At 58.6% G+C, this 18,542-nt stretch overlaps 10 protein-coding genes across 10 annotated transcripts in view; 2 read left to right on the top strand and 8 right to left on the bottom strand.

The window, feature by feature from the left end:
• Window positions 1–10: 10 nt before the first annotated feature.
• On the bottom strand, window positions 11–1,038 carry ACA1_095610 (GTPbinding protein; the record flags this gene model as incomplete). The annotated part of the gene is made up of 4 exons (XM_004334876.1): window positions 11–198; window positions 267–425; window positions 577–696; window positions 819–1,038. 4 exons carry the CDS (start codon window positions 1,036–1,038, stop codon window positions 11–13), a joined length of 687 nt encoding a protein of 228 aa, XP_004334924.1.
• A 151-nt stretch (window positions 1,039–1,189) lies between these two features.
• On the bottom strand, window positions 1,190–2,112 carry ACA1_095600 (ran small gtpase family protein; the record flags this gene model as incomplete). The annotated part of the gene is made up of 4 exons (XM_004334875.1): window positions 1,190–1,374; window positions 1,453–1,585; window positions 1,701–1,801; window positions 1,896–2,112. The coding sequence occupies 4 exons, from the start codon at window positions 2,110–2,112 to the stop codon at window positions 1,190–1,192; spliced, it is 636 nt and encodes a 211-aa protein (XP_004334923.1).
• A 250-nt stretch (window positions 2,113–2,362) lies between these two features.
• On the top strand, window positions 2,363–4,520 carry ACA1_095590 (tRNAdihydrouridine synthase 1-like protein; the record flags this gene model as incomplete). Its single annotated transcript, XM_004334874.1, has 9 exons — window positions 2,363–2,674; window positions 2,786–2,895; window positions 3,022–3,070; window positions 3,195–3,267; window positions 3,394–3,486; window positions 3,628–3,823; window positions 3,915–4,163; window positions 4,242–4,341; window positions 4,410–4,520. 9 exons carry the CDS (start codon window positions 2,363–2,365, stop codon window positions 4,518–4,520), a joined length of 1,293 nt encoding a protein of 430 aa, XP_004334922.1.
• Window positions 4,521–4,841: 321 nt separating this feature from the next.
• ACA1_095580 (serine/threonine kinase) lies at window positions 4,842–6,217 on the bottom strand (the record flags this gene model as incomplete). The annotated part of the gene is made up of 3 exons (XM_004334873.1): window positions 4,842–5,577; window positions 5,712–5,880; window positions 6,073–6,217. The coding sequence occupies 3 exons, from the start codon at window positions 6,215–6,217 to the stop codon at window positions 4,842–4,844; spliced, it is 1,050 nt and encodes a 349-aa protein (XP_004334921.1).
• Window positions 6,218–6,549: 332 nt separating this feature from the next.
• ACA1_095570 (ATP binding protein) lies at window positions 6,550–8,185 on the bottom strand (the record flags this gene model as incomplete). The annotated part of the gene is made up of 6 exons (XM_004334872.1): window positions 6,550–6,635; window positions 6,703–6,863; window positions 6,986–7,068; window positions 7,154–7,520; window positions 7,616–7,994; window positions 8,179–8,185. The coding sequence occupies 6 exons, from the start codon at window positions 8,183–8,185 to the stop codon at window positions 6,550–6,552; spliced, it is 1,083 nt and encodes a 360-aa protein (XP_004334920.1).
• A 142-nt stretch (window positions 8,186–8,327) lies between these two features.
• ACA1_095560 (translation factor pelota, putative) lies at window positions 8,328–10,287 on the bottom strand (the record flags this gene model as incomplete). Its single annotated transcript, XM_004334871.1, has 8 exons — window positions 8,328–8,470; window positions 8,549–8,720; window positions 8,839–8,964; window positions 9,062–9,159; window positions 9,279–9,405; window positions 9,530–9,784; window positions 9,872–10,022; window positions 10,154–10,287. 8 exons carry the CDS (start codon window positions 10,285–10,287, stop codon window positions 8,328–8,330), a joined length of 1,206 nt encoding a protein of 401 aa, XP_004334919.1.
• A 127-nt stretch (window positions 10,288–10,414) lies between these two features.
• Window positions 10,415–14,945, bottom strand: ACA1_095550 (ABC transporter, ATPbinding domain containing protein; the record flags this gene model as incomplete). Its single annotated transcript, XM_004334870.1, has 15 exons — window positions 10,415–10,725; window positions 10,916–11,096; window positions 11,166–11,408; window positions 11,594–11,626; window positions 11,712–12,133; window positions 12,253–12,404; window positions 12,527–12,721; window positions 12,824–12,952; window positions 13,061–13,128; window positions 13,195–13,356; window positions 13,464–13,597; window positions 13,705–13,837; window positions 14,003–14,191; window positions 14,427–14,531; window positions 14,679–14,945. The coding sequence occupies 15 exons, from the start codon at window positions 14,943–14,945 to the stop codon at window positions 10,415–10,417; spliced, it is 2,724 nt and encodes a 907-aa protein (XP_004334918.1).
• A 424-nt stretch (window positions 14,946–15,369) lies between these two features.
• Window positions 15,370–16,831, top strand: ACA1_095540 (Fbox domain containing protein; the record flags this gene model as incomplete). Its single annotated transcript, XM_004334869.1, has 5 exons — window positions 15,370–15,591; window positions 15,697–16,050; window positions 16,125–16,249; window positions 16,323–16,429; window positions 16,500–16,831. The coding sequence occupies 5 exons, from the start codon at window positions 15,370–15,372 to the stop codon at window positions 16,829–16,831; spliced, it is 1,140 nt and encodes a 379-aa protein (XP_004334917.1).
• Window positions 16,832–16,962: 131 nt separating this feature from the next.
• Window positions 16,963–17,889, bottom strand: ACA1_095530 (uncharacterized protein; the record flags this gene model as incomplete). The annotated part of the gene is made up of 3 exons (XM_004334868.1): window positions 16,963–17,074; window positions 17,160–17,238; window positions 17,328–17,889. The coding sequence occupies 3 exons, from the start codon at window positions 17,887–17,889 to the stop codon at window positions 16,963–16,965; spliced, it is 753 nt and encodes a 250-aa protein (XP_004334916.1).
• Window positions 17,890–18,032: 143 nt separating this feature from the next.
• Window positions 18,033–18,542, bottom strand: part of ACA1_095420 (uncharacterized protein) — a gene marked incomplete at both ends in the record, with an annotated part of 2,220 nt that continues 1,710 nt past the window's right edge. Inside the window, one exon of the mRNA XM_004334867.1 lies at window positions 18,033–18,497. Coding sequence (XP_004334915.1) covers window positions 18,033–18,497 — 465 coding nt within the window. The remainder of the gene's footprint in view (window positions 18,498–18,542) is intronic.

Below are 18,542 nucleotides of genomic sequence, written 5' to 3'. Positions count from 1 at the left end.
TTATTGTTCTCTACACCTCGCCCTCATCAATCTCATCGTCGGGCAGGGGCTGGTGGAGTGCGGCCTGGAGCAGAGCTTCGATCTCGTCCTGGGCGGCCCTGTCGATCTGCGTTTCGGGCGGCAGGAGCGCCGGCTCTTGCGTGAAGACCAGCTGCGCGTCGTTCATCAGCCGACGGCACACGAAGAGGAACAGTTTCTCTGCACGTGTCGTGCGTGTCGTGTGACTTACATGACTAAGCCCAGAATGATGGTGTGAGCGGGCGTACCGAGGTTGTAGTTGGACTTGGCCGAGATGTCGAAGTAGGGCAGGTTCTTCTTGCGGTGGAAGGTGATCTGCTTGGGCTTCACCTGGCGTTGGTCCTTGAGGTCGACCTTGTTTCCACAGAGCACCACCGGAATTGCCTCTCCGCACAGACGGCTAATGCCTGGTTAAAAACACGCACACGCACACGCACACGCACACGCACACGCACACGCACACGCACACGCACACGCACACGCACACACCACCGCACACGCACATTCAGGTTTGTACGACGAGAACGCAAAAGCATGTTGGCGTGAGGGGCTGCGTACCGGCGTACCACAGGGGCACCCTGCGGTAGGAGAAGCGATTGGTGACGTCGAACAGAATGATGGCGGCGTCGGCCCCGATGTAATGCCCCTCTCGCAAGAGCCCAGGCTTCTCCCCACCAACTGCCATAAAGTTAGTTGTTTTTTTTTTCTTGTTATTATTGTTATTGTTTTTTTTTGTTTTTTTTTGTTACGCTGGGCAAAGAGAGAAGCGAAGCGGGCGAGCAAAGAGAGAAGGAATGTACCGGAGTCCCATATGTTGAGGATGACCTTGCCGCGCGTGGTGTCGAAGGCCAGTGGCTGGACCTCGGTGCCGAGGGTTGGAATGTAGTACTTGCGTTCCAACTCGCCGGTGACGCGTCGCTTCACGAGGGTGGTCTTGCCCGTACTGTTGTCGCCGACAAGCACCACCTTGAAGCTCGGCGTCGTGCTATCGTCCCCGCCTTGCACTGTGTGATCGGACATGTTGTTCTCACAGATAGTTAATTACTACCAGGTTTCTTTATCTGGTAGTGACGATATTCTAGAAGCTTTTGTCGGGCTTAGTGAAAGAGAAACCGCAATGTCTTCATTGCATTGGTGTCTACAACTCAACGAGTCTTCATCGCCCGCACGCTTAGAACAGGTCATCATCGTCTTCTTCGGGCAGGGCCTGGTTGCGTGCGGTCTCGAGCAGAGCCTCGTTCTCGTCCTGGGCGGCCCTGTCGATCTCGGTCTCGGGCGGCAGGAGGGAGGGCTCGGCCGTGAACTCCAGCTTTGGGTCGTTCGTCAGCCGACGGCACACGAAGAGGAACGGTTTCTCTGCAAGCAGTACGCACGATCATGTCGTGTGTGAGATGCCAGTCCATGCGAAGCAGCGGTTCAATTTGATTGTGGTACCGAGGTTGTAGTTGGACTTGGCCGAGATGTCAAAGTAGGGCAGGTTCTTCTTGCGGTGGAAGGTGATCTGCTTGGGCTTCACCCTGCGTTGGTCCTTGAGGTCGACCTTGTTGCCGCAGATCACCACCGGCGTCTTCTCCCCGCACACCCTACGCACGTCTGCCCATCGACATCAACCCATGAGCTGTAGGGAAAGTGCAACTTTACACCCAAAGGGAGTGTTGTGTACCGGCGTACCACCGCGGTACGCTACGGTAAGTGAGGCGAGCGGTGACGTCGAACAGGATGATCGCGGCGTCGGCCATCATGAGGTACCCATCACGCAGGCTGCCGTACTTCTCCTGGCCAGCTGACATCAAACGGAACTGAGTGTCAGGTGGTTCGATCTGGGGGACATAGAACGAAGCCGGGCGAGAGAAACAAAGAGAGCGAAGCGAATGTACCGGTGTCCCACACGTTGAGAGCGATCTTGCCGTGCGCTGTGTCGAAGCGCAGCACATTAATATCGACGCTGATGTTGGGTACCCACTTGCGCGGCGAGGGTTCCTGGATGAATCGCTTAACGAAGGTGGTCTTGCCAGTCCCGCCATCGCCCAGTAGCACCACCTTGAAGGGGTAGCTCGGGATCCGAACCTCGTTGTTCACGGTCAAGTCTTGCATTGTACGAGATGGTGTCAACAGTGTCGTTCTTGATTGTAATGTTACGATCGATCAGACAGAAACGGCCCAGGTCACGGCCTGACATCATCGTGAAGCTTCGAGAAGGTGCTAGCAGCGCCCAACAGAGACAGCACGATTTCCGGAAAGCGAAATGTGTTTCGTAAATATCAAAACGTTTCGAGAAAAAGAGCGGAAACAGGAAAGTGTTGTTTGCATCATCGCCATCCTCACGAGATCAGGTCGCAAAAAGATGGAAGCTCCCGTGCCCAGCGGAACAACAGAGGCGAAAATTGTTGTTGTGACCGAGGATGGCGATACTAATCAGAAGCAGCCGCAATCATCATCATCGGCTGCCGACGGAGTCTCGCCGTCCCTCCATGTGAGAGAAGATCGCGAGGAGGTCGTGGCCCGCGCCTCGCGCCTGGCAGAAGAGCTGGCCACCCAATGGCAGGGCGGCTTCACCCTCTCCGCTCCGCGCGTACGGCCCCAGCCTGGCGCCGCCGATCCCTTCACCTTCTACACAGCGGTCCTCCGCCGACCCCGGCTCGTCCTCGCGCCCATGGTACAGCCCCCTCTATTCATTCATTTATAAAGTTGATTAAAGTTGATTAAATAAATAAATGATTTATTTGTTTTTTACCCTAAATATATATATATATTAAAATAAAAAAAGGTGGACATGAGCGAGCTGCCGTTTCGTATGCTGTGCCGCAAGTACGGCGCCGAGCTGTGCTACACGCCCATGTACCACTCGCGCTTGTTCGCCGAGGAGGCCAAGTACCGGTATGGTTTTACCACGTCTCGAGCGTTCTGCTCCACACACACACACACACACACACAACACACCACACACACACAACAATAGAAAACACCGTCTCACCACACGTCCGTCGTCGTCGCGTGTTTCAGACAGATGGAGTTCTCCACGTGCCCCGAAGATCGGCCGCTCGTGGTGCAGGTACCCACCACCCCAGGCCTCATAATAGTCCATCGTTTCAAAGCCGCTGCCGCCACCAACTGAACGTTTTTCGTTTTTCGTTTTCGTTTCGTTCGTGTGTGGTGGGGTGGTGGGTGGGTGGTAGTTCTGCGGCAACGATCCGGAGGTGCTGCTGAAGGCCGCCAAGTTCGTCGAGAACGACTGCGACGCCGTCGACCGTACGTGCCCCGCCCAGCTGCCCTCCGCCCTCTCTGCTTCTGCTTCTCATGAAGAAGCATTCACCGAGTGTCGTTGTGTGTCCTTGTGTGTCGTGTGTGTCGTGTCGTGTCGTCTGTCGTGTGCAGTGAACCTGGGCTGTCCGCAGGGCATCGCCAAGCGGGGCAACTACGGGTCTTTCCTCCTCGACAAGTGCTACTGGCCCCTCCTCTACGCCATGGGTACATTACCTACATTACATTTATTTGGTATTATTTATTATTTATTTATGTATTTATTGCTTTTTTGTATAATTTTTCTATTTTTGTTTTGGAAAACGAAATAATACTAATAACAATAACAATAATAATCTCTGTGTGCAGTGCGTAAGCTGTACGAGAACCTGAAGGTGCCGGTGTTCTGCAAGATCCGGCTGCTCCCGTCGCTGGACGACACCCTCCAGCTGGCCCGCATGCTGCAGGACGCCGGCTGCCAGCTGCTCGCCGTCCACGGCCGCACGCGGGACAACAAGGGCCTCTACTGCACCCCCGCCGACTGGGACTCCATCCGCATCGTCAAGTACGCGCTTCATGTGTCCTGTCGTGCGCGTGTCGTGTCGTGCGCGTGTCGTGTCCTGTCGTCGCACTCACGTGATGGCGGCGAACGACAGGGAGGCGCTGGCGATTCCGGTGATCGCCAACGGAAACATCGCGCAGTTCGAAGACATCGAGCCGTGCCTGGAGGCGACGCGGTGCGAGGGCGTGATGGCGGCGTGGGCGGCCCTGAACAACCCGGCCCTGTTCTCGGGCCAGGTGCCGGACAAGGTGGCCCTCGCCATCGAATACCTCGACATGTGCGAGGCCTACCCCACCCAGCCCAAGAGCATCCGCGCCCACCTCTGCAAACTCCTCAAGAAGCAGTGCGTGCTCCTTCTTCTTCTTCTTCAGTCGTGTGTGTCGTGTCGTGCCATGTGCTGACGATTGTTGGGCCAACGCAGGTTCCAGATCCACGAGGACCTCCGCGAGCGCATGCTCACGCACACCAAGACGCTGCCGGCCATCCGTACGCTCGTGGAGACGCTCAAGCACCGCCTCGACGTACGCCACCACCACCTTTCTTCTCTTTTTTTTTCTTTTTACAACGCAACACTCACCATTCGCATCAGAACGATATCCCGCCGGTGCTGCGGCCGCCCAAGGAGCAGATCGAGGAGGTGGACGACGGCGAGGCCATGGAGGGAGGTGCGCTCTTCGCGCAGGACGACGACGAGTTCTAGAGAACGACACTCGGCTGTGAACCGCAAACCGATCGTTATCGGCCCGACAAGAAAGAGAACACGCAACACGCCTGGGGGGGGGGCCCAGCAGGTCCTATTTTGTTATTTCTTTTAAAAGTTATCTACACAGAGAGAATAGAAGCTACGACGTCCGCCACGGAGCGGCGGTGGCGTGTGCGTGCAACGAGTCGCGCGCGTGTGAGTGCGTGCGTGCGTGCGGCAACGACGACGACGACGGAGGGCGGGGAGCATCCGTGTGCGGTGGTGGTGAAGTATGCGTGGCGTGGTGGCGATGGTGGTGCTGACGACGACGACGATGTTCTAGAAGTCCTTGAAGATGAACTTGAAGGGGTCGACGCTGACGGGCTGGTCTTCGATTTCGTCGTAGGTCTCGAAGTTGGAGGCGTCGCCCTCGCCCTTGGACCGCACGACGATCGGGGCCCGCATCTTGGCCTCGAGCAGCTGCTGCCAGTCGATGGACTGGAAGTAGGGGTGGTTCTTGACGTCTTCGGCGCCGCCCTTGAGGTTGCCCAGCCGCTGCGTGCGGTCGGCGGCGAGCAGCTTCCGCACGAGGTCCTTGGCGTCGGGGTCAAAGTGGCTCGGGAAGTGGATGCGGCCGGCGAGGATCTTCTCGTAGACGCCGAACGGGTTGTCGTCGAAGAAGGGCGGGTAGCCGGCGAGCATCTCGAACAGGAGCACGCCGAGCGCCCACCAGTCGACGGCCTTGCCGTGGCCCTTGCTCTGGATGATCTCGGGCGCGAGGTACTCGGGCGTGCCGCACAGGGTCCACGTCCGGTCCTCGACGTGCTTGGCGAAGCCAAAGTCGCAGATCTTGAGGTAGCCGTGCTTGTCTATGAGCAGGTTCTCGGGCTTGAGGTCGCGGTAGAGGATGTTCTTGGCGTGGAGGTGCTCGAGCGCCATCACCACCATCGCGGCGTACATGCGCGCCGTGTCGTTGGCGAAGCGGCCCGCTCGGCGCAGGTAGCTGAACAGCTCGCCGCCGATGACGTAGTCCATCAACATGTACAGATTCGTCTCATCTTGCCACGTCGCGTAGCTGCACATCCATGCCACACACACAACACATACCAAAAAGAAAATGATGATGAACACACAGGAGAGCAAGAAAGAGGAAAAATCAATCGAGTAGCGAGTGAAGGGGGGAGTCGGCAACAGGTAGCAATAACGTACAGGGTGACGATGAAGGGGTGATTGAGCTCGAGTAGAATGTTCTTTTCGTTTTTGATGTGATCTACCTGCTTGAGGCGCACCACGTCCATCTTGCGCAGGACCTTGAGTGCGTAAAACTTGCCCGTCTCTTTGTGCCTCACCAGGTACACCCGCCCGAACGTGCCCGTTCCTGCAGACACCACAGCCCACAATGAATGAAGCTGCAGATTGAATGGAGAGCTCGCCAAAAGCTCGAGCATTCAATGTTATTCTATGGAAGCACCAAGCAGGCCAACCCAAATGATTGAAGTGAATGCCCAAAGCCTCGTGCAAAGGGGGATACGATTATGAGAGTAAAAGGATGATGGGAGAGTCGCCGTACCTAGGGTGCGCACTTTCTCAAAGTCGTCCATTGCGGGATTCTCGTTCAGGCGCACCGATCTAAGCTTCTCGGCATGGGTGAGGGACTTCTGAAGCACCTTGTGCGACATGTCCTTGGTCTTGCTCCTTCCAAATACTTTGTGCATCTTCGATCGATTAAGAGTGGCGCACTGCAATCGTTTCTCGTTCGACGAAGATGGGATAATCTCTCTCGCGCGGTTGCCGTCGAGGAATGCGCAGATGAGAGAAGGAGAAGAGGGTGTATCTAAGGCAATGGAGGCCTTAATTTGTATTCTGGATTGTGTGTAGAGCTCCACAAGCAGCCTGTGTACGCTTCGTTGCTAAGCAAAGCTGACGGAGTTTAGCATCAAGTGGTGGCTTATTTCAACGAAATTCAGCGTGTTGCTCTCCACCAATCCCCGTTTTTTCGCACTGCCGAGATCAGGCCGGAGCTACAATACACGTGTATTGCAAGACCTCACGCTTCTTCCTCCTTCTTGTCCTCTCGTATCTGTCGGATCAGCGCCTCGTACTCCTCCGCCTCGTCTTGATCAAACTCCTCGTCTGGTGGTGGGACCACATAGTACGCGGAGTGAGTGTGCGTGTGCGGTGGTGTGTAGCACGTGTGTACCGTCGTCGTCGGGCCGGGGCACTCGAGAGGCGTCGAGGACCACCTTGCCGCCCTTGGCCTCGAGCAGGTCCTTCTCCAGGCGCGCCATGTGCTTCTCCTGTTTCCGCTTCTCCTTCTCCTCCTTCTGCTGCACCTTCTTCAGCAGCTCGGGCCTGTAGTCCCTGTGGTCGTGGTGGGCCAGAGCGGAGAAAAAGAGAGAAGAAAAGAGAAAGCGATGTCGTCAGTGGGTCGCTCCACACCAGACGCCAGCGTGGTGGTGATTGATTGATGGTGGCCGCCGTACTTCCAATACTCGTCCGCCGCCGCGTCCACGGCCTCGAAGAGTTCGTCGGCGCCCGCGCCAGTCACGGCCGACACGCCCACCGCCTGTTGCGCGACCACGACGTCAGAACCGCACACGCACACGCAATCATAGAACCGCACACGCCCAACCGCACACGCGCGCGCGTACCCGAAGCGAGGAGTAGAATTCCTCGAGGACGAGGCTCATGGAGCGGACCAGGTTGGACATGTAGTTGGTGTCGTTGGCGAGCGCGTCCTGGAAGGCCTCGAAGTCCTTCATCCAGTCGATGGCGAAGTGGTGGCTCAGCACGTCGGTCTTGTTGAAGACGATGATGAAGGGCAGCTTGAACTTGTACAGGATGCTGCACGCGTAGAGCATGTTGGACATGAACGTCTGCGGGCTGGCGCATCGCGGCGTGTCCATCACGTAGACGATCACCGTCGCGAACGACGACGCCAGCGACTCAGCGATGATCGCGCCCGAGGCCGACCACGTGAACACCTCGATCTGCCCCGGCGTGTCCACCAGCACGTGCCTACGCGACACGACACGACACGCACACGACACACGACACGATACACAAAGTCAGCAGCCAATCAGCAATCAATCGCAGAGCAGGCGAATGTGTACTGGAGCTGGTCGCTTCGCTTCTCGAGGAGGTGGAGGACCTGGTCGAAGCGGGTGGCGAAGAGGTTGAGCGCGGTCATGATGCCGCCGTTGGGTCCGAGGCTGTACTGCTTCATGACCTCCTTGTACTTGACCGTGTCGCGGATGTCGATGTTGGTGCCGAACGGGATGCTGGCCGTGGCCGGGTCCAGGTTGATGACGTAGGGCGGCTGCTTCTGCATGTGCAGGTGCGCGTTGAGTCGCTGCATGAGGGTGGTCTTGCCGCTGCCGGCCATGCCGATCACGATGCACACCACCGGCTTCTTCTTCGTCTCGCCACTGCTGGTGCTGCCCTCGGTGGCGGCGGGGGGCACGGCCGGGGTTGTGGTTGTGGTCGCTTCAGCTGCGCACACACCCGACCCGACACAAGGAAAGGAAGATGAAATCAGCCCCACGCATACACTGCGCTGCCTCCGTTGTAATCGGACTATCAATCAGATGAATCATGAAGGCCAAGATTGATTGAAATCTCTAGCTTGCGATTGTAATTCATGCTCAAGGCAATTGTGCTCATACGAGCTCAGTACCTTCCATTTCCATATGTGCGAGATGGTGATGCGCTGCAGATGCCGCCTTCGTTCGAACAAAGATGAACAACCAAAAAAAAACTTTCTTTCCATTATTTGTGGTTTTCTTCTTTATTTCTCGCCGCAGCCAAAGCGGCGACAGCACCGGCTCAGGGCTTGGGCTCGGCTTCGGACGAGGAGGACTGGCCGTCCTTGTCGGCGCCTTCCTCCTCCTCTTCGCTCTCCTCGTCTCCGCCCACGTCGGGCAGCGGAAACCGGAGCACCGCCGCCACGCCGCCCAACTGCTTCAGCTCTGCAGAGGAGAACACACGCCAGCGTGAGCACGACACGCACGACACGCACGACACGCCGTGGAGGCCTGAGGACGTACGCTCGCCGGAGACGTGGAGCGCGGAGCAGATCTTGACGTCGCCGCCGTGCTCGCGAACTGACTCGACCAGCTGGACGTACTTCTTGCGCGTGGCGATGTTCGAGGCGCGGAACAGCTCGTCCGTGAGCAGAAGGGACTGCACCGCCATGCGCGAGTCCGCGATCACGATGTCCTGCATCATCATCATCATCAACATCACATCAACATCGACGATCGATCATCGCGTCAGCGATCTACACACGGATCGCGCTGCATAGGGCTCTATGAGCTAAGAATTGATGGGTGGGTACGTTGTAGCCGTAGAAGGCCCTGTCGGAGTCGTTGCGCATCATCTCAAAGAATTCGTCGAGGGCCTTGACCTCGCCGGCCGCCTTCGTTTCGGCGAGCCGCGGCGCCACGTTCGGGTCGGAGAGCACCTGGGTGACACGTCACTCTTAAGCTGTCTGCTCGGCTCGGCTCGGCTCGGCTCTGAATGTGCACCGCGTGGTGGTGTGGGGGGCGGGCGGCGGATACCTCCTTGAGCGAGTGCTTGTGGCCCGACGAGGAGTGGACGAGCACGAACTTGCTCTTGTGCTCGATGAGCAACTTGATGTCACGCCTGATGGCCTCGGCTAGAAAATTGGAGAGTCCACCCACCGATGAGCGTAAGTCAGCAGAGAAAGCGCGCGTGTGTGTGTCGTGTGTGGTTTGGGGACCCGCTTGATGGAAGAATGAGGGGGCGGGGGCTCACCGTTCATGTACTCGAAGAACTGTTCGCGGACGAAGCCGGGGCTGGCGATGATGACGCACTTGATGATCTCAAAATTGACGTGTCGCAAGATACCCTGCATCACGTTCTCGTAGAACTTGTTCAACGCCTGATATGATATATATATATATATGTCATATAAAAACACATAGTATGGTGAACGTTAGCCGTGTCGTCGAGGAATGTGAGCAATGTCTCTCGCATGAGGGATAGAGGGAGACGTGGGGCGGGACCTTGTCGTGGAGCGAAGCGGAGCCCTTGCGCTTGCGCGGGATGGTGGACTCGACGCGCTGGCGCACGATGGTCATGCTCGAGGTGATGAGGCACACCTGGGCCAGGCCCTCGGCCATGATCACCGCCGCCACGTCCGCCGTTCGCGCGGGATTGGTGGCCGTCTCCACCCGCTCCAGCGCGATGGCGTCCCACTCGGTCTTCTGCAGCGTGAACTTCCTGTTCATCTCCAGATCGATCGTGTGGTACGCCCCCATCTAGACCCACACGACACGACACGCACGCGCCGCACACGACCGTAAGCCGAGCATGGAAGGGGCGGAGAAGAAGACGAAGGGGCCTACCTTGACGTGCTGGCTCTCGGAGACGTTGGTGCCCTTGAGTCGGAGGACGCCGGCCTCGGCCTCGAAGTCGATGTTTTCGACGGCGATGGTGAGAGTGAGCCGCACGCGTTCGTTCTTCACCGAACCCGTGCTCGAGCTTTGCTGTACCTTCCTGCCCTCGCGCGAAAACAACATCCATCATCACAATCAACGATGATGGCTTGGGGCCGGCATTCTCGAGAAAGTAGATGCAACAAGAAAAATCGAATGAAGAAGATGCGAACATGAGGCAATACTCGGTACCTGAGGGTGGTCGCGCGCACGTGATCACCAACGGCGATGAGATTGTATGCATGCCACATGTCCTCCAGTTCCTCGGGCAAGAGGGTAATCGTGCCTACCCCATCCCGATCAATGTCTCTGTGTAGCAGCCGCATCTTTCTTGTTCTTTTGTTGCAATTAGATTGTTTTTTTTTCTGTATTTTTCTTCTACATTCTATTTTCTCAGTCCATTTACGCCGAAAATTGGGGTTTCCTTTCTTTTTCCCTTTGCAAAGGGAACGTTTACTGGCCGGGCGGTGGCGGGCCGCGAGGGGAGAGGGCGAGAGAGGGAAAGTTGGTCAGAGAAGACGGCGACGACGAGGAGGCCGAGGCGGCGGCGGCGGAGGAGTAGGAGCGGGGGAGGGAGGCCAGCGAGTTGTAGGAGGGGGAGGGCGAGAGGGAGTGGGCGGGCGAGGGGACCGGCGAGACGGGCGCGTCGGGGTCGTCGATGCCCAGCAGCTGCAGGTAGAGCGGCGCCTTCTGCTCGAGCAGCTCCTGGTGCGAGCCCTGATGCACCAGCTCCCCCATATGCAGCACATAGATCTTGTGCACTCCTGCCGCACGCACCACACACAACACACGCACACGCACACGCGGAATCATTACATTAATGTGCCTGAAATAAAATGGAATCTCAATAAGTAGTAAAAAGGACAAAAAACAAATAGAATAAGAATAGATAAAAATATAAGAAGAATAAAAAACAAAAGACAGATAAAAAGGGTGGAGGTTGGGCGGACGCACCTTCGATGGAGACCATGTCGTGGGAGATGATGATGAGGGTCATGTTCCACTTCTTGACGAAGCGGGTGAGGGCGGGCACCACCATGCCCCGCTTCTTGTAGGCGTCCATCTGCCCGAGCGCCTCGTCCAGGATGATGATCTTGGCCTGCGTCTTCACGAACACGCGCGCCAACGCAATGCTCTACACCGCACCACACACACACGTTTGAGTTCCATTGAAACACGACACGACACACGACAGAACACGGACCTGTGCGAAGCCGCCGCTGATGTTGTTGCCGCGGGCGGTGACCTTCATGTCGAGAATGGCGGCCTCGCTCACTGACTTGCCGCCAGCGCGTCCCTCGGCCCAGCCGCCGGGGCCGAACGGGTCCTCGCGGATGGTGACGCTCTTCTTCTTCTGCTTCTTCTGCTTCTTCTTCGCCGCGCTGCTGTGGTAGTCCGTCTCCGCCTCCCACACAAAGTTCACCGCCCGATGCAGCAGGCTCTCCGTCTGATCAACCCCATCGCCCCCGTTAGTGTCGCTGTGTGTGTCGCTGTGTGTCGTGTCGTTGTATGTGTCGTTGGTCGTGCCTGTTCTTCGTCGTGGTCGTCGTGGTCGTCGTCGTGTGGGTGGGGCTCCTCCTCGTGCGCGTCGAGCTCCTCCTCGAGGTGAGGCGAAGCCGGCGGCGAGCCCACGGACGACGACGATCCCTCGCTCTCCAACTCCTTCTGCTCATTCCCGCCCCCGTGAAGTTAGCACACGCACACGGCGCACACCGCACACGACGCGCACGGCGGGGGAGCGTGTGCGTACTTCATCGGCGAGGTTGATCGGGATGGGCAGTTGGGCGATGGTGGCCGCGCGGCCCAGCAGCACCGTGCCCGTCCCCGTGCGCGGGCGGCGCGGAGCCACCGATGCAGCGCCGGCGCCCGCGGCCGGGGGCGACAGGGAGTCTCGGCTGGTCGACGCCGCCGCCGCCGCCGGCGTCGTCGCCGGGCTGTCCATGGCGGCAGTCGAGGCGGAGGGGATGGCGGCCGAGCCCGAGTTGGAGAGGGGCGTGGCGGCGGTGGCCTCACTGGCGGCCATGGCCTCGACGGACGAGGCGCGCGATTCGCGCTGGCGGCGGGCGATGTCGTTCATGGACACCGTACGTCGGAGCCCGGCCGCCGTGACGCCCTCGTTCGACGGCGCCGCGCCGTAGGCGAACACGCCCGCCATCTCTGCTGCCTCGTAGACTGCGTGTGCGTGTGCGTGTGCGCGTGCGACACAACACGACACGACACGCACGGCAGTGAGACGAGGCGGAGCGGCGATTGAAATGTGAGGCGCGCAGTCAGACAAGACAAGACGGTACTCTGTTCTTCGGTGGCGTTGGGGTTGCCGATGCGGATGTTGTCGCGGATGGTGCCGGGGAAGAGGAAGGGCTTCTGCGAGAGGTACGAGATGTAGTCCCGCAGCGAGATCCGCGAGATCCGCGAATACGGAACCCCGTTCAACGTCAACGACCTGCCGCACACACGGCACACACCGCACACACAGCACACACAGCACACACATGACCCACGGCACACAGAATCAGTGTGTGCCGTGTGTGCGGTGGTACGTGTGCGATGGGGGGGGGAGTGTACCCAGAGTCGGGCTGGTAGAGCTTGCAGATGAGCTTGCAGAGGGTGGACTTGCCGGAGCGGTTCTGGCCGACGATGGCGTACTGCTTGCCGGGCTCGAACACCAGCTCCCCGTGGAAGCACAGGGCCGGCGACAGGTCGGCCTTGTACGAAAAGTGGATGTTCTCCACCCGCAGCTCCTTGAACTCCGTCACCTCCCTGCCCCCCCCCACCACCACATAGAGCACACTCAGCACACGACACGACACGACACACGACCAACGACACACGACACACAACACGATGGATGGGGGGGGGAACGAGTACACGTTGAACTTTTTGTGCTCTTCGAGGAAATTGGGGATGTTGACGAGCTCGATGACCTCCTTCTGGAACTCGAGCATGTTGCGCGTGATCCGGAACAACCCGTACACACGCTTCAGCAATTGGCTGCAAGCCCCCCCACCACCACCACCAGAGAGTGAGTGCGCGTTGGTACGAAAGGGGCGATTGATTCGTGTGTGTGTGTCGTGTGTGTCGTGTGTGTGTGTGTCGTACAAGACGCGGTGGATGTCGTGCTGAATCTTGCCGTACACCTCGTGGCTGATCTGCTGCCGTTGCATCACCTACATCGCGCAATTCGCACAATCAGCTGATGGCGATGGCGATTGGTGGGGGGGAGGGGTGCGTACTTGGTGCACGACGTAGACCTCGGCGACGAACTCGAGGGCGTTGCGGTTGGAGAAGAGGTTCCAGGTGCGCGCCACGAGGGTCTTGAAGCCCAGCGAGTTGGCCAGCTCCGTGCGGATCATCTGGTCCAGCAGGTGCAGCTGGTGCTTCTGCAGGTTGTTGACCTGCACGCCCACGATCCGTGAGTTGCCAGCGACACGACCAACGACACGACACACGCGACACGCGCGCGTGCGTGATCGAAGATGATAGGGGGCAGGGGGCAGCACACCTGAATGTCGGCGAGGCCGTCGAGGGCGTTGGACACGAGGCGGGACATCTTGTTGCGGGTCTTTTGGATGACGTCCCGCTGCCGCTTCTCGATGAAGTGGTACTTGAAGTAGCCCATCACCTTGCGCACCACGCCTGGTCACACAACCAAACGACACACGACACACGCGCACGACACACGCGAGGCACACGACACACGTTAAAGTGCGTTCGGCCGGGAGAAGAGCAATGCGAGGCCGTACCGATGAGGACGGGGTGGGCGAGGGCGAGGGGGTCGACGTGCTGGCGGTGCTTGTAGAGCTCGAAGCCCTCCCGCATGAGCGCATAGACCGACCCCACGATTTGCGGCAGCGTGAACGAGAAGAAGCTCAGCGTCTGGATCGGGTCACAACAACAAACAACACGCACACATACACACACGCACACGCACACGCACACGCACAGCACGCACGCACGCACGCACCACACACACACACCACACGCACACGCACGCGCACGCGCACGCGCACGCGCACACACAACCACGGCACACAATCGCACACACCAATTGAACGTCAGTCGACGCGCGGGGGCGGGGGTAATAAGAGTAGGGGGGCGGGGTGCCTGGCTGATGTCGGCAGAGATGCGATATTCGATGTCGAGCGTGCGGAGCTTCTCGAACTCGCCCATCTCGCTGTAGAGCAGCCGCTCGAACACCAACCGACGAATGAGCAGACGATTCTCGATCGCCTGGAGCGCACGCACGCAAAAACGAAAACGAAGAAGAACGAAGACGACGATGATGACGCCACATATTAGAGATTACGCGACGCGACGCGATGTGATGCGACACGACACACGACACACGACACACGACACACGACACACGACACACGACACACGACACACGACACACGACACACGACACGACCAACGACACGACAATGCAAAGCGACCAGGTGTTGAAAGGAGGGAGAGAGAGCACCGTTCGGTTCTGGAGGTGGCGCTTGACTGTGTCAAGTATGGCGTGAAAGATGGTGAGCAGGAAGAACTCCATCACCAGCGACCCCAAGAACGACTTCCCTGTCGCCTGCACCGCCCACCACGCGAGTTAACAATTATTGTTATTACTTGATTTAAATCAATAAGCTTATAATAAGCATAATTAAAAAACTCAGTGAATTAGCGCATTCGCGAGGGGCCAATGCGAAAAAGAAAAAGTGGGGAGAAAGCTAACCATGTTGTGGTTGAGCTTGATGCGGGTCTTGCGAAGGCGATTGCCGAGCTTGCGACTGGAGAGCCACCAGAAGGGCAAGATTTCGAGCACCATCGGCAGCAGGTAATTCACGGTGAGACCCTGCGCCAGAAGGGGCTTGTTGTTCTCGTAGAGGTAGCGGTAGAAGATTATAATGGGCAGCCCATTCAATCGCTTGACCACAGAGGCCCACAGTCGCCTCTGCGCCTTCCACACGGACCGCAACCAACCCGCCCCGCCGTGCTCCATCCTCCGCAAAACAAAAAGGCGGAGCAAAAATAATAATTAATTTGGCCGCAAACTGTTTTCCTTGATGATTTCTTTTTCGTCGTGTAATATCCTATCCAAAGAGCACCTGGGCTGGCTGGGCTGCCAGGTCATTGTTGCTGACTTCAACTCCAGAGACATGTGCAACATTGGGGGTACACTCAAGCCCTCTGGATTTCTTGAGGCAGAGGCACCATCCAGGATGCCATTCATTGGCTCAATAGCATGCCAACTACACTCCAAGGCCACTTGGGGCAGATGAGCTTGCACACTGAGACTGCTCTACTCTGTTGGCAAGGAAGCATTGCAATTAGGGAGCACAGACATTGTTGGTGCCCTAATTGCTCATTCTAGGTTTTAACCAGGAAGAGCTCTGATAACCCCAAAGAAAAGCCGCAGAAAGGAAATGGAGAAAGCCTCCATCTCCGCGGAAGCAGTTGGTTACGTCTTCACCCCTCCCTGCACTCCTCGACGCAACATCTTGTTGATGAAGGGGAGCAGCAGCTACCTACGAGCTGGCCTTGGGCCGCTGGTGAACCAGCACCACCAGCTCGAGGAGCTCCTCCCGCACGAGGTACTCCTACGCTGCATGTCCTTCCTCTCCGCCTCAGAACTTCTCAGCTGCCAGGTGAGCCCCCTTCCCCATCTTCCATCTTGTAGTGACGTGTGCATTTATTTCTTTATTCATCCTCTTTATTTGTGATGTAAAACGCTTGTCTTGGGCGGCGAGTAGCGGGTGAATCAAGTGTGGCGAGAGCTGGCCCAGGACCGCAGCCTGTGGCGCGAGCTGCTGGGGAGCTTCGTGCAGTCCTCGCCCTTTGTCTGCGCGAACCACAACACCACCCTCCAGCCCCACGACGACCAGTGGCAGCTCTCCTACTTCCGCCTCACCCGCCTGGTCGACCTCAAGGGCCGCACCAACCCGCCACCACCCGCATCATCGTTCAGCGGCTCGTCGACAAAAACTAGTCAGGCGCCGCAGCAGCGCGGGCCTCACGGGCTCCTCCTGCCCTCGTGTCCCTTCTGCGCGGCCGTGATGCAGCAGCCGGACGACGAGGCCCTCGCGCTCACCGAAACACAGTCCAGCGTACGCTGCCACGCGCGTGTGCGGTGTGTGCGGTGCGAGAGGTGATGCAGAATGTCGCTGACTGGTGCGAGCAGCGCAAGACCCTGATATGCTGCGAGGGGTGCGACCTCTTTGTGTGGATCAACGGCTGCGAGCAGTGCGGCCAGGCCACCGCCCACCTCACCAAGTGCTTCATCTGCTCGGCCGAAGTCTGCGCACGGTGAGCGCTCTGCTCCATCACAAGCGCGCTCAGTTACTGACTGCTTCCCACGAATTCGTGTGTCCCTCATCAGATGCTTCGGCGCGGCGGGAAAGCGTTGTGAGCAGTGCGGCGTCAACGGCTGCCGGAACTGCGTGCGCCCCAAGGCCACATTTGCCGAAACCAACACGAGACCCGGAGGTAATCCCCACACCGCACACACCGCACACACAACCACACGCACGCCTCCTAACCCGACTTCATCACCCAGCTGGCCCGAAGAAAAAGAAGAAGAAAAAGAAGAGGAGGAACGGGAACGACGACGACACTCACGCGCCAGCTACACGAGCGCACGCACAACCAGCAACATCAGCACCGACGGCTACCGCCTCACACGAGCATCACCCGCAGCACCACCCGCACCACCAGCAGAGGAGCCTCCTGCCGCACATGTGCACCTTCTGCGGCGTGACGTGCGCCAATTGCGAGCGCGTGTTTGAGAGCGAGGACACGGACTTCTGCGTCGCGTGCGAGTCGTCCGTGTGCTACTCGTGCGATTGTCCCTGCGGCGCGCTTGACATGTTCCAACAGATGCGCATATGACCAGAGAGAGAGAGAGAGAAACAAGGTAAATACAAACACTTGCTTGTTGAACTGCTGTGACCACACACGACCGCACGACACACGGCACAGGTGCAACACACGCTACACATAACACACACTTGTTCTTTTCTTCAGAACATGTTGGAGGCGATGATCAGCTGCGCCGCGTAGTACAGGGGCAGGCCCAGAACGGCGTTCTCGGGTCCCTTGCTGACGAAGGCGTTCCTGGCCACGCTCAAGTCGCTGATGATGACACACACGACACCAACAACGACGGCGTCAACAACAACAACGACACAAAGCAGGATTAGAGCTCGCAAAGTCGTACCTCATCCAGAAAATGAAGCTGCCCACCAGGAGGTTGAACTGCTTCGTGTCCACGCCACGACCCGCCCACATGCCCGCAGCTGCAGCCACCCTGGAAGAGCGAAAAAAAGAGCGAAAACGTCAAAGAGAGAAAACGAAGAAAGAACGGAAAGCGTGGTGATGGAGAGACGTAACATGAAGGAGATGACGAGCATGTAGATGACGACGGCATACTTCATGAAGCCCTTCAGGTGGTTCCGAAGGTAGGCGTAGACCAGGGCCACCTGCGGCGCCATCACCGCGCAGCCACCGGCCAGCCACGTCCCATCAAATTCGCCCGGCGGCCCCAGGCACGCAAAGGCGTAGGCGAACCCGAGGTGGCCCACCAAGAACGACACGAGGCCCACCAGAAAGGCCCGCTTGCCGGGCGACAGGAGGCACACGTCGCCCAGCCAGCCCAGGGCCAGCGATGCGAACACGACCTGGGCAAAGGCCGACCACTGGCCATCGGCGCCGGCGGTGGCGGAGGCGGAGGCGAGCGCGGTCCAGAGGAAGCAGGTGGAGGCGGCGGTCTTGGCCAGGCACTTGAGGTCGAACCGATTGAAGAGAGGTTCGGCGACGATGGTCAGTACGACGGCGGCCATGCAGCCGACGGCCGCGGGTCCGGTCCAGTCTACGCCCAGCAGCGGCAGCGGCAGCAAAGTCCCCTCTGCAACGGCGCTCTCGGCCCCCTGCGTGGTGTTGGCCTCCATCTTAATTATTTTTTGTCTTTGCTATTTTTTTCTTTTCTTGTTCTTTTCCTTGCGCGTTTCCTGTTCTTTCCAGCCTGCGAATCAGGCGCCAAAAAAGCTGGAACCGACGCGATCACCAAGTTCATCATCAGCACCGACAAGCTTTATCTTCCACGAAGGTGGTGCAACCACCAGGTCAGTGGGCCATTGGCCCAGTCATGGTGGGCGCTCTTGCGCACGTGCAGGATGTGCGCTTCTTCGACTGCCCACTTGTCCTTCGGGTAGCCCACGCTCCAGTGCAGGTAAGGCTGCACCGCCCCGTTCGCGAAGAACAGGCTCTTCCCCTGGCTCTCCCACCCGCCACTGCCCGCATCTGTCAGCTCCTGGATCTGCGCCCCATCGAGGGAGACCATGCCGTTAAGAAACGCCGGCAACTGGGCCTCGGCGGTGCTGTGGTCCTGCGTGCGGCCGACCCGCAGCCGGTTCATGTAGGCGTGGCCGCCGGTCTGCAGCCGCTCGCGATTGCGCGCGATGAAGGTCTTGGCGTCGATCCGCCTGTGCGGCGCCTCGCGCTCGAACAGCTGCACGAACTCGTCGGTGTCGACCAGAAACACGAAATCGAAGTCGGCCTGCCACCGCACGAACCCGTCCCACACGAGCAGCTCCTGCAGGTA

Source organism: Acanthamoeba castellanii (genome assembly GCF_000313135.1).
Source record: "Acanthamoeba castellanii str. Neff unplaced genomic scaffold scf7180000084645, whole genome shotgun sequence".
In the NCBI taxonomy this organism is placed as follows: Eukaryota; Discosea; order Longamoebia; family Acanthamoebidae; genus Acanthamoeba; species Acanthamoeba castellanii.
The sequence above is the reverse complement of the archived record's forward strand: the minus strand, read 5'-3'. Positions and strand labels throughout refer to the sequence as shown.